The 12,645-nt window shown below is 32.9% G+C and overlaps 1 protein-coding gene across 1 annotated transcript in view; it reads right to left on the minus strand.

Moving 5' to 3' along the window:
* LOC134840599 (F-box/LRR-repeat protein 2-like) overlaps positions 1 to 12,645 on the minus strand; it is a 382,029-nt gene that overhangs the window by 18,033 nt on the left and 351,351 nt on the right. Inside the window, exons 2-5 of the mRNA XM_063856523.1 lie at positions 8,354 to 8,495; positions 8,206 to 8,282; positions 7,732 to 7,786; positions 5 to 79 (exon numbers count right to left, since the gene is read on the minus strand). Coding sequence (XP_063712593.1) covers positions 5 to 79; positions 7,732 to 7,786; positions 8,206 to 8,282; positions 8,354 to 8,437 — 291 coding nt within the window. The 5' untranslated portion in view covers positions 8,438 to 8,495. The remainder of the gene's footprint in view (positions 1 to 4; positions 80 to 7,731; positions 7,787 to 8,205; positions 8,283 to 8,353; positions 8,496 to 12,645) is intronic.

Consider the following 12,645-nt stretch of genomic DNA (forward strand, 5'->3'; position numbering starts at 1 on the left):
TTACCTCGACTGCTATTTGGAACGAGAAAAGGTCCAGTACTTGCCAGTTTTTCCCATCTTTCACCAGCTCTCGCCACTTCTGTTTAATCAAAATATATTTTTTTGTAATTCAGTTAATTAATGTTTGACCTATTTTCAACGAAGTCATTTTCAGAGCAAAGCCGCGCAAAAATTTCACATCTTCTTTTGCAAATCGTGGGAAATGTTTATTCTTCAACATTTATGTTCGGGAAAACTTTCCCCGTTTCTAATTGGACAGTAGATACTTTGCAACAAAACACAGCAACACCATACAAATTTTGCGCAGAACTAGTAAATCGTGCAAAAACCATTAAAAAAATATTAATCTTTGAATGGTCGAAAAAATTTACGGTATCGAAAACCCTTGATCTGTTGATATCCTCATACACAATTGGCTCAAAAAGGCAGTCGAAAACAGATCGCTAGCAGGTCAATGAGACGAATTTTTTATCGCTTTATCAAATCTTCATTTTCAAGGAAAATTTCAAGGACTTATGTCGTCACACGCATCCATTCTTTGAGTGTAGGGTTTGTAATTACAAATTTTGTAGTTTTTTATTCAAATTTTCATACAAATTTTAAGAAATATAAAATTTTGTGAAGTTTTTTGTAAGTTCTTTGAAAAAAATTCAAATCAACTAAGAAACGCCATATCTGGGAAACTAAAAGCAATTGAGCAGTCGCAATTGGACGCAAAATTTGCAACTCCTGAGATTACTCTTACAGTAAAAGAAAAACGTTGGGAAATTCAAATTTTGTGAAACTTCAACCTTAAGTTTTCTAATAAGATATTTTTTTGGAAACCAGAAAGAAGTCACATCTCGAAAACTACTAAGATTTGATCAGTCTCAATTGAAGGCAATATTTGCAATCTTTGACAGTACTCTGACAGCACGCAACCACAGGGTTGGGATTTCACTTTTGTGAATTATTTTGTAATTTTAGTTTGAAAGTTTCCGAAGAAATCACGAAAACCGTCATATCTCTTGAACTTGTAAGATTTGGGCATTCTTAGTTGGAGGCTGAATTCGCAACCCCTGAGATTACTATGAGACACCCTCCAAACACAGGCTAGGAATTTCGAATTTTCATGAAATTTTTTTTTTTTTAATTCACCAAAAAAAACGTCATATCTGAAAAACTACAAGGTTTTGAGCAGTCATATTTGGCGGCAAAACTATCAACTCCTAAACTTACCCTGACAGCCTCACTACAGAAATGGTTATTTCAAATTTTGTAAAAATCCTAGAAAACGTTTTGGAATTTTTCAACATCTAAGTTTTTTTTCATAATTTCTTAAAAAATCCGAAAAACGTCATTTCTCGAAAACTACAAGGATTTGAGCATCCATATTGAGACGCAAGATTCGCAACCCCTGAGAGTACCCTCACAAAATCCAACAACAGGATTGAGATCTCAAATTTTTGGAAGTTTTTTTTGAAAATTTTTGTAAAAATCATAAAAAAACGTCATATCTCGATAACTACAAGGACTTGAGAATTGAGATTTGGAGGCAAGATTCGCAACCCGGTGAGTACCTTGACTGCCCCTAATTACTGCGTGAGAGTTTCAGAAATTGAGAAACTTTTTAAACTTGAATGTTCTAGAGAATTTTGAAAAATCTCGAAAAATGCTGTATCTCGTTAACTAAAGGGATTTGGTTATTTATATATGGAGGCCAGAGTAACAAAACCTGCGAAAACCCTGACAGAATCCAGCTATTGGGTAGCTCATTTCAAACTTGATGAAATGAACTGATTGTAAACTGGAAAAACGAAAAAAAAACATTAACCATTGCAATATACGATATAGCTTAGACGTTCAAAATTCTTTTGGTAAACATTCAAATTATTACGTTGAAAAAGCTTAAACACAACGAAATAGTAAAGCCCGCATTTAAATATACAATGTAGATACGTAGATAATAGATAGATTAAAAAAACAGGTAAACAGACAGACTTAATTTGACTTCGAAAAAAAATTCCCGAAAAATTAATGACCTTGCGGAAAGCTCATCGAAAAACTTTTTAAAGCATCGCAATATATGACATAGCTTAAAAGTGAAAAAATTCTTTCGCAAAATTAGAATGCTTAAATATGGGAAAAAGCTGTCAAAAGCATTTAAATAAAGTAAGTATAGATAGATAGATAGATACAGATTTGTTGAAATAGTAGCAACACTAATTAGCATTTTAAATGTAGCTTTTAACTGAATTAGCTTAAGTGATACACTTTGGCCATATTATTACACTTTGCTAACGGCTGAAAATTTGCGACTTATGTCGTCACACGCATCCTTTTGATTTTAGAAGTCACACAATGCAATTCGAATTAGTAGCCCGACAAAGAATCGGTTCTAAAAAGAAATGTGAAGATTTCAATAGAAATGAGATTTAACTAACGTGTAACGCACCTCTGGTACGCCCGAGTTTTTAACAACTCATAAAAAACCGCATTTATTGAAAATAAGATCTGCATTCTTTGAGTGTAGGGTTTGTAATTGCAAATTTTGTAGTTTTTTATTCAAATTTTCATACAAATTTTAAGAAATAAAAAATTTTGTGAAGTTTTATATAAGTTCTATGAAAAAGTTTCAAATCAACTACAAAACACCATATCTGGGAAGCAATTGAGCAGTCGCAATTGGACGCAAAATTTGCAACTCCTGAGATTACTCTTACAGTAAAAGAAAAACGTTGGGAAATTCAAATTTTGTGAAACTTCAACCTTAAGTTTTCTAATAAGATATTTTTTTGGAAACCAGAAAGAAGTCACATCTCGAAAACTACTAAGATTTGATCAGTCTCAATTGAAGGCAATATTTGCAATCTTTGACAGTACTCTGACAGCACGCAACCACAGGGTTGGGATTTCACTTTTGTGAATTATTTTGTAATTTTAGTTTGAAAGTTTCCGAAGAAATCACGAAAACCGTCATATCTCTTGAACTTGTAAGATTTGGGCATTCTTAGTTGGAGGCTGAATTCGCAACCCCTGAGATTACTATGAGACACCCTCCAAACACAGGCTAGGAATTTCGAATTTTCATGAAATTTTTTTTTTTAATTCACCAAAAAAAACGTCATATCTGAAAAACTACAAGGTTTTGAGCAGTCATATTTGGCGGCAAAACTATCAACTCCTAAACTTACCCTGACAGCCTCACTACAGAAATGGTTATTTCAAATTTTGTAAAAATCCTAGAAAACGTTTTGGAATTTTTCAACATCTAAGTTTTTTTTCATAATTTCTTAAAAAATCCGAAAAACGTCATTTCTCGAAAACTACAAGGATTTGAGCATCCATATTGAGACGCAAGATTCGCAACCCCTGAGAGTACCCTCACAAAATCCAACAACAGGATTGAGATCTCAAATTTTTGGAAGTTTTTTTTGAAAATTTTTGTAAAAATCATAAAAAAACGTCATATCTCGATAACTACAAGGACTTGAGAATTGAGATTTGGAGGCAAGATTCGCAACCCGGTGAGTACCTTGACTGCCCCTAATTACTGCGTGAGAGTTTCAGAAATTGAGAAACTTTTTAAACTTGAATGTTCTAGAGAATTTTGAAAAATCTCGAAAAATGCTGTATCTCGTTAACTAAAGGGATTTGGTTATTTATATATGGAGGCCAGAGTAACAAAACCTGCGAAAACCCTGACAGAATCCAGCTATTGGGTAGCTCATTTCAAACTTGATGAAATGAACTGATTGTAAACTGGAAAAACGAAAAAAAAAACATTAACCATTGCAATATACGATATAGCTTAGACGTTCAAAATTCTTTTGGTAAACATTCAAATTATTACGTTGAAAAAGCTTAAACACAACGAAATAGTAAAGCCCGCATTTAAATATACAATGTAGATACGTAGATAATAGATAGATTAAAAAAAAACAGGTAAACAGACAGACTTAATTTGACTTCGAAAAAAAATTCCCGAAAAATTAATGACCTTGCGGAAAGTTCATCGAAAAACTTTTTAAAGCATCGCAATATATGACATAGCTTAAAAGTGAAAAAATTCTTTCGCAAAATTAGAATGCTTAAATATGGGAAAAAGCTGTCAAAAGCATTTAAATAAAGTAAGTATAGATAGATAGATAGATACAGATTTGTTGAAATAGTAGCAACACTAATTAGCATTTTAAATGTAGCTTTTAACTGAATTAGCTTAAGTGATACACTTTGGCCATATTATTACACTTTGCTAACGGCTGAAAATTTGCGACTTATGTCGTCACACGCATCCTTTTGATTTTAGAAGTCACACAATGCAATTCGAATTAGTAGCCCGACAAAGAATCGGTTCTAAAAAGAAATGTGAAGATTTCAATAGAAATGAGATTTAACTAACGTGTAACGCACCTCTGGTACGCCCGAGTTTTTAACAACTCATAAAAAACCGCATTTATTGAAAATAAGATCTGCATTCTTTGAGTGTAGGGTTTGTAATTGCAAATTTTGTAGTTTTTTATTCAAATTTTCATACAAATTTTAAGAAATAAAAAATTTTGTGAAGTTTTATATAAGTTCTATGAAAAAGTTTCAAATCAACTACAAAACACCATATCTGGGAAGCAATTGAGCAGTCGCAATTGGACGCAAAACTTGCAACTCCTGAGATTACTCTTACAGTAAAAGAAAAACGTTGGGAAATTCAAATTTTGTGAAACTTCAACCTTAAGTTTTCTAATAAGATATTTTTTTGGAAACCAGAAAGAACGTCACATCTCGAAAACTACTAAGATTTGATCAGTCTCAATTGAAGGCAATATTTGCAAGTACTCTGACAGCACACAACTAAAGGGTTGGGATTTCACTTTTGTGAATTATTTTGTAATTTTAGTTTGAAAGTTTCCGAAGATATCACGAAAACCGTCATATCTCTTGAACTTTAAAGATTTGGGCATTCTTAATTGGAGGCTGAATTCGCAACCCCTGAGATTACTCTGAGACACTCACCAAACACAGGCTAGGAATTTCGAATTTTGAAAAATTGAATTAAATTTTCATGAAACTTTTTTTGAAAAATTCACCAAAAAACGTCATATCTGGAAAACTACAAGGTTTTGAGCAGTCATATTTGGCGGTAAAATTATCAACTCCTAAGATTACCCTGACAGCCTCACTACAGAAATGGTAATTTCAAATTTTGTGAAAACTTTTATATCTAAGTTCTCTGAAAAAGTTTGTAAAAATCCTAAAAAACGTTTTGGAATTTTTCGACATCTAAGTTTTTTTTCATAATTTCTCAAAAATCCGAAAAACGTCATTTCTCGAAATCTACAAGGATTTGAGCATCCATACTCAGACGCAACATTCGCAACCCCTGAGAGTACCCTCACAAATTCCAACAACAGGATTGAGATCTTCAAATTTTTGGAAGTTTTTTTTTGAAAATTAAATCATAAAAAACGTCATATCTCGATAACTACAAGGACTTGAGAAGTGAGATTTGGAGGCAAGATTTGCAACCCCTGAGAGTACCTTGACTGCCCTTAACTACTGCGTGAGAATTTCAAAAATTGAGAAACTTTTTAAACTTGAATGTTCTAGAGAATTTTGAAAAATCTCGAAAAATGCCGTATCTCGTTAACTAAAGGGATTTGGTTATTTATATATGGAGGCCAGAATAACAAAACCTGCGAAAAATCTGACAGAATCCAGCTATTGGGTAGCTCATTTCAAACTTGATGAAATGAACTGATTGTAAACTGGAAAAACGAAAAAAAAAACATTAACCATTGCAATATACGATATAGCTTAGACGTTCAAAATTCTTTTGGTAAACATTCAAATTATTACGTTGAAAAAGCTTAAACACAACAAAATAGTGAAGCCCGCATTTAAATATACAATGTAGATACATAGATAATAGATAGATAAAAAAAACAGGTAAACAGACAGACTTAATTTGACCTCGAAAAAAAAATGCCGAAAAATTAATGACCTTGCGGAAAGTTCATCGAAAATTTTTTTAAAGCATCGCAATATAAGATATAGCTTAAAAGTGAACAAATTCTTTCGCAAAATTATTATGCTTAAATATGGGAAAAAGCTGTCAAACGCATTTAAATAAAGTAAGTATAGATAGATAGATAGATAGATAGATAGATTTGTTGAAATAGTAGCAACACTAATTAGCATTTTAAATGTAGCTTTTAACTGAATTAGCTTACGTGATACACTTTGGCCATTTTATTACACTTTGCTAACGGCTGGAAAAAATATCGGCTCGTTTATCCTTTATTTTAGCTTTAAAAAACATGCAAAAAAATCCAGAGACATTCTCCAATTTATTAGCTGCACCATTGGAAACTTATTTTTAAGACAGAGGTGTAGCTGCGCTTCGCAAGCACTTGCGAGAACACGACTAAAAAGCAAATCTAAAAAGTGCACAAAACAAAATAGAAACAAGCCTCGAATTAGCAAGAACTCAGCTAGGTCTAGGATTCGATCTGCGACCAACTGCAATTAAGATATCTTTAGTCCCACGCACTATCCACTCAGCCACGCATGCTTAGCAACCGACTAACACTAGTTACGAATAAGCATCTGGATATTCTAATAAATTACTAATGCCATTCATCAAAAGTGGCTACAATTACTAAATTTGACTCAATTTTGCAAGTAATAATTTGGATTATAACAAAAAAAAGGCATCCACACTAACTTAGCATGTAACAAATCATTATGTATATATTATGCATTTCAAACATTGCCAGATATATTGTGTAAGAAACTTTCTGAAATCGAGTTGTCATTATTGTTACATTGTTTGAAGCAAATCATTGCTTTCGGTTCATTTGATGAATTAAAAGTGCATCAACTGTTTTAACTTATTACTATTCGAAAGTCAAAGCCCATGCGCCTAAAAGTGGCACCAAAAATTGCGAATTACGTTGGAAAAAAGAAGTTTCATACTAATACAATCGCTTCGCAAATGTAAGCAATCCGCTATGTGCAAACAAGATTGTTCGTACATCAGTGCAAAGCCCTGAATGTTCCGAATGCCCCTTAATCCATATCGAAAAGTTTTTAGGAAAAGAAAATACTTAAAAAGATAAATCAAAGATCATGTGTGAAAAGTTGAGTCGAACGAAATTAATACGACCAAGAGCTAGCCTCAATTAATTTAGAACAATTTTGCTGTTCGCCACGCATAAACAATTCGCGTTAAACTTTAAGGACTCTGGATACCAGCAACAAAGCGCGCATAAATTAGTCCAAATCATGACCAAATTGGCAATTTTCAAACTCCCAAAACTTTGCAAAAAATGAGCCGAGGTAGAAAATCTTTCGATTTCAGGGAGTCGATATCTTCCAAAGGGCACAACAATTTTTTTGTTAAAAAACTATTATTTCGATCGCCGAAAAATGACTGAATAAAAAAACCAAACCAAGCATTAATTTTCTGTTTTTTTTCGAACAATTAAGAAGAAAATCCATAGTTTAACTGATCCGACGAAAAATATACAGCCCCTCGACAATCGAAGTCGAACGGTTTTAATTTGCAAAAACAGAACAACTGCTGCTCGGTCTTGAACCACTGAGCCTTGTCAACCCAAGAGCATGATCCGTACAGTACCTCTACTAGCTTTGTTTTTTCAACTTGACCGCTCAGCTTAACGAATAATAATTTCTTAAAATGATGTTATCAAAAAAAATAGCAGATCATGTTATTTCGATGAGCAAACGGCTTACCTTGCAAACTCCAGCACATCTGCATAAGCTTGTTAAGTCCAGAAATGAGAAAACTCTGAAATGCAGGAGAACAATTTCAGAATTTTATACAAGGGAACATTTTACAGCTTTGACAACCAAAGAATCGAATTTATATAATGTAGGAGTTTTTTTTTTACTTTCGAACTCAAAAACTTTATTGTATAACAGAGCATATACTTTCCATCACAAAATACTGTTTCAAATAGCAAGTATTTTATTTTAAAACTTCGTCCAAATATCAGCTCCTGATCTCTCGCAATTGTAATAGAAATTCACTTTTGATTTAGTGTTGGCTTTTTAATTGACTTCTTCTTAACTGCAGCGTCAAACTAAAATTCACTCATCGAGACCAGAAACACTGTTGCACTAAAGACATGTATAAAACTCTTCAACAACCCGAAAAAAAAACTTTCATGTAAACACTGATGATATGTACTCTAGATGTTTATTTACCTGAAAAAGATTTCTCTCGGAATGCGGTCATCATTTATTGATGAGATGCTTCGAGACTCAATTCGATAGTTAGTCACCTGATCAACAGAAAAAAAAATAAGACACAAAAACATGGGGCTGAAATGATTTGCACTCAAATTTTACTCACCGTTCCATTCGAGGAATGTACCGAATTTCCATTTTGATACTGAATTGCACCATTGCTATGTCCGTTCCGGTTACTAAGCTCCATAGTTATTCCATTTTGTCACATTATGAAAGACAAAGCATTTAGAGCAAACTTTTATTCTGAAAAAAGTAAAAAACATTCATGGCAGCTGTTAAGTAGCGAGAAGTAGTCCGAATAGTTTTCTAACCAGGAAAAATGAGTTTAGGTCAACCAAAACAAAGAACAACTTTGTAGCTTAACACCAAAAAAGTGTGGTTAAGGTTCGGAAGCACTTTGGGTTGGTGTCCTTTTTAGGTAATCAGAAGGTCAAAAGTATCATAGTAACCGAGGTTACAGTCAGGAGTCCCTTCAAAAAAAAAATTAAAAAAAACACTTTAATTGCACATCGAAATTAATTTCAATACACAAGTGTATGTCAAATGCTTTCTGTTTTTTTTCCTATCAGTTCATAAAAATATTATAACATCATTAGATACACATAGTTACAATAACAATAAACAAAACAAACTCGATTACAATTATCGATGATTACTTTTCACCTGAGAGCTTCAAGATGGTTGGTAAATAAATGTTATTATATAAACTTGAAGCTTTTCCATGAAACTTTACCATGAGTTGCCACAGAGGGGTCTTCTTTAAATAATAATAAATAATAATTTTTGAATTTTATCGTTGCTTTTCTGTATGTTACTATGTCTTTAAAGTTGACTTTATCATCTGTTATTTTGTTCCAGATTATGACGGACTTTTTAAAGAAGGAATTTTCTATGTATTGCCCATTGTATCTGTCGCCGAAATATAATTTTGGTTTCTTGTATTAATATCTATTTGGTGGTTATCATACTCAATGTTATAATAGGCTGGCAATAATTGATGTTGTATTTTCCAAAAGTGACATATTATTTTATAGTCCAGAAACATTGTTACTGGTAATATATTGTGTTTTAGCTTCAAGTCTGAAGATGAGTTGTATTTTGCACGATCGCAGCAAGTTTTTACTGCCCAGTTTAATTGTTTTTCCAGAGATATCATTAGGTTAGCGGATATTCCACTTAAAAGAATTGCTGGGTAATGCAGATGACTAATTAACAGTGCATGCATTATCAAGAGTCTTGTTTTCGCTGACAATGGCTTTTTGATTGATTGAAGTGTTTTTATTCCGCATGCCATTTTCCTGAGAATATTTTTATCTTGGAATGTGAGAAACTGATCTAAAACTACTCCTAGGTATTTAACATTAGTTTTTTGCCTCAATTATTTTATCATCTAGAGTTATAGTATACTTTTCATCCTTTTTCCTTGAATGGTTTTTGCTCCAAACAATGAGTTCTGTTTTTTTTTGCCTTCAATTGAAGTGAATGTTCTAAAAAATAATTTGACAATACACAGCAATTGGCTTCGAGTGCTTTAATAGCTTTTTGTGGATCGTTATTTTCACAGAAGAGTAATGTATCATCCGCATATTGAACTATTTTACATGTTTTGTCAATTTGTTTGTTGAGATCGTTAATGTAGAGGTTGAATATTAGAGGGCCAAGGACAGTGCCCTGTGGGACACCCTGCTCAAGTGTAATCCAATCGGATTCGGTGTTGTTAACAATTGTTTTCCGACTTCGGTTGGTGATAAAGGAATTGATCATTTCTATAGCTTCTTCGGAAAAATTTAACCCTTTTAGTTTTTGTTTAAGATAAGCATGATCAATAGAATCAAATGCTTTAGAGAGATCCAGTAAGGAACATGCTACAGTTTTGTTGTTGTCTATTGCTTTTCTGAATGCTTCAGTGCAATAAAGAATAGCGTCGATTGTTGAATATGATGTTCTGAACACAAATTGGGTATTACTTAGTAATTTTTGGGATATCAGATATTCGTTGATTTGTTTATATAACAATTTTTCAAAAACTTTTGAAAGAGCCCCAGTTATAGAGATACGCCTATAATTTTCTGGCAGTTCTGGATCTTCTTTTTTGTATATTGGTGTGACAATTGCTTTTTTGAGCTTGCAAGGATATGTCTTGTTTTTCAAAAACTCATTGTACAGAAATGTCAGATGTGTGTATATTTCATTGCAGCCATCCTTCAGTGCCCAGGCTGGAATTTTGGATGGACCTGGTGCCTTTGACAATTTAAATTATGAATTTTTTTTTTACATTCAGCTGATGTGATGAATCGGAATGAAAATTTATTATTATTTCGAATTCTGTATGTAGAAGTCGGTGGACTTTTCCTGATTTTTGAATTTTTCTCATAAAAGCATCCAAGAGTTGAGAACTTGTAATTTAGCAGGTTCGCCATCTGTAAATTATTGGTTATGAAATCGCCGAAGGAGTTTCTAAGTAATGGAATGAGGTTGGAAGATTTTTTTGAGTTTCTTGTATCGTTTATTATACTCCATTTTTTGCGTTCGCTTTTTTTCGAGTTAAACAGTTGGGAAATAAATTTATCATCTTCGTAGTTTACCTTTGGTTTGTCGTTGCGAATGAAAATAGTCTTCCGTGGGGACATTCTTTAATGGTGTCAGCAATGTTTGATGTGAAGATGTCGAGCATTATTTCGGGATTATTATTGCTACAGAAACTTCTCTAATTTATAGCTGATAGTTTTTGTTTAAATTTGTAATTGGAGTAATTGGATTTGTCATATATTTTACGTTTGATTGGTCTTACATTGTTGTTCAGCTTAAGTTCTGTAATGAATGCTGTTGCTTGGTGGTCGGTCTTAATTGGTGGTGTGAATACTATTGAATTATTTGTTAGATCTTTTATGCCTAGGTCGGTGATAATATAGTCAATTAGTGCTTTTGAGTGAGTAGGTGTTAATTTGTTAGTGACGTCCAGATTATATGGTATTAGGATTGTATCTAAAGACTGTTTGTCGTCTTTGTTGAGATAGTTGAGATTGTAATCTCCTAGTAAAATTAGGTTTGAATTAAATGACTGTGCATGGTCAATTGATTTGGCTAGATCATCTAAGAAGTCTGTTTTGTTGTTTCTATTAGGATTGTAGGCCAGGTTTAATATAATGGTTCTATCATTTTTGTTGAGTCCGGCTTTAAATTTCATCCAGATGCTATCATACTTTTTGTGCATGTTGTTTAAGTCATGTCTTACTTTTGGGTTTAACTTTTTAGGAACCAGTAACATGACCCCTCCACCCTTCAATTTTTTACTTGATTCATAAGTTCTATCACATCGGAACAACTTATGTTTGTCATTGTCTATGGCCCATAGTTTATCGTCATTTGTATCATTGAACCATGTCTCGGAAAATCCGAAAATTGTATTATCATTAAAAGTTTTGATAAGTTGTTTGAGATCTGAACGCTTTTAGCTAAGCTTCTACAATTAAGATGTAGTACTTTTAAGTTGTTGTTGTAGTTTTCCAGTTTTTTCTTTATTTGACTGAATTGCATGAATGGTCCTGGATTTGGGTGGATGTCCCCTGATGTTAGGAGAGTTTTATGAAGGGACCTTTCTTGTTTTTTATAAGTCTTGCTTGTGTTTTTTATATAATAACTGTAATAGTAATAGCTTATATTATTAAGTATAGTGCAATAATGTTTGTTCGAGTATATTGTGGCAACCCATGGAAAAATATACTTTCCTTTTCTTTTATTCAGTACCGCATAAGCTACGAATTGATCGCTTTCGCAGAAGCTGATGACAGATATGCTAGTTAAGGCAAAAAGTAACAGCATATCGCTTTGTAGAACAATTATAGTTAAAATTACAAATAACAGTCGTTTATCAAAAAGATAGTCTTAACTAGCGTTACTTAATAATGAAAACCTTGCGAGTAGTTATATGACTGCTGGTTACAATTCAAATTATGGTTATAATTATTATAACAGCCCCATGAGTTGTTGTTGAAATTATTTTGACCAGTTTGTCGGCCATGACCAGTTTGTCGGCCATATGGGTGCATGCGATCGTTACTATAGGGTCTATTGGTAGACCTATAAACATTTTTATGTTGATAATTGGAAAACGATTTTTGGTTGGAATTTGCTTTTCCAGTATAATCAGGGGCTGGTTTTACCCTCGGGAGTTTACTTGAGTGTTTGAACACGTATGAGCCGAGGCAATTGCGCAATAATGGTATACCTAACTCATCGTTCAGGTGTATAGTGTCAAAATATAAACTCTGATAGTTCTCCAAGCTTTTGATGTTTGAGTTTAGACTTAGCACCTCAAATCCCGTCGTCGAACCATACATTTCATTCAGAAAACGATTATAATGATCAATTTTGTCATTAGCATCATCATTGTTA

This window comes from Symsagittifera roscoffensis, chromosome 2, assembly GCF_963678635.1.
Source record: "Symsagittifera roscoffensis chromosome 2, txSymRosc1.1, whole genome shotgun sequence".
Lineage (NCBI taxonomy): Eukaryota > Metazoa > Xenacoelomorpha > Acoela > Convolutidae > Symsagittifera > Symsagittifera roscoffensis.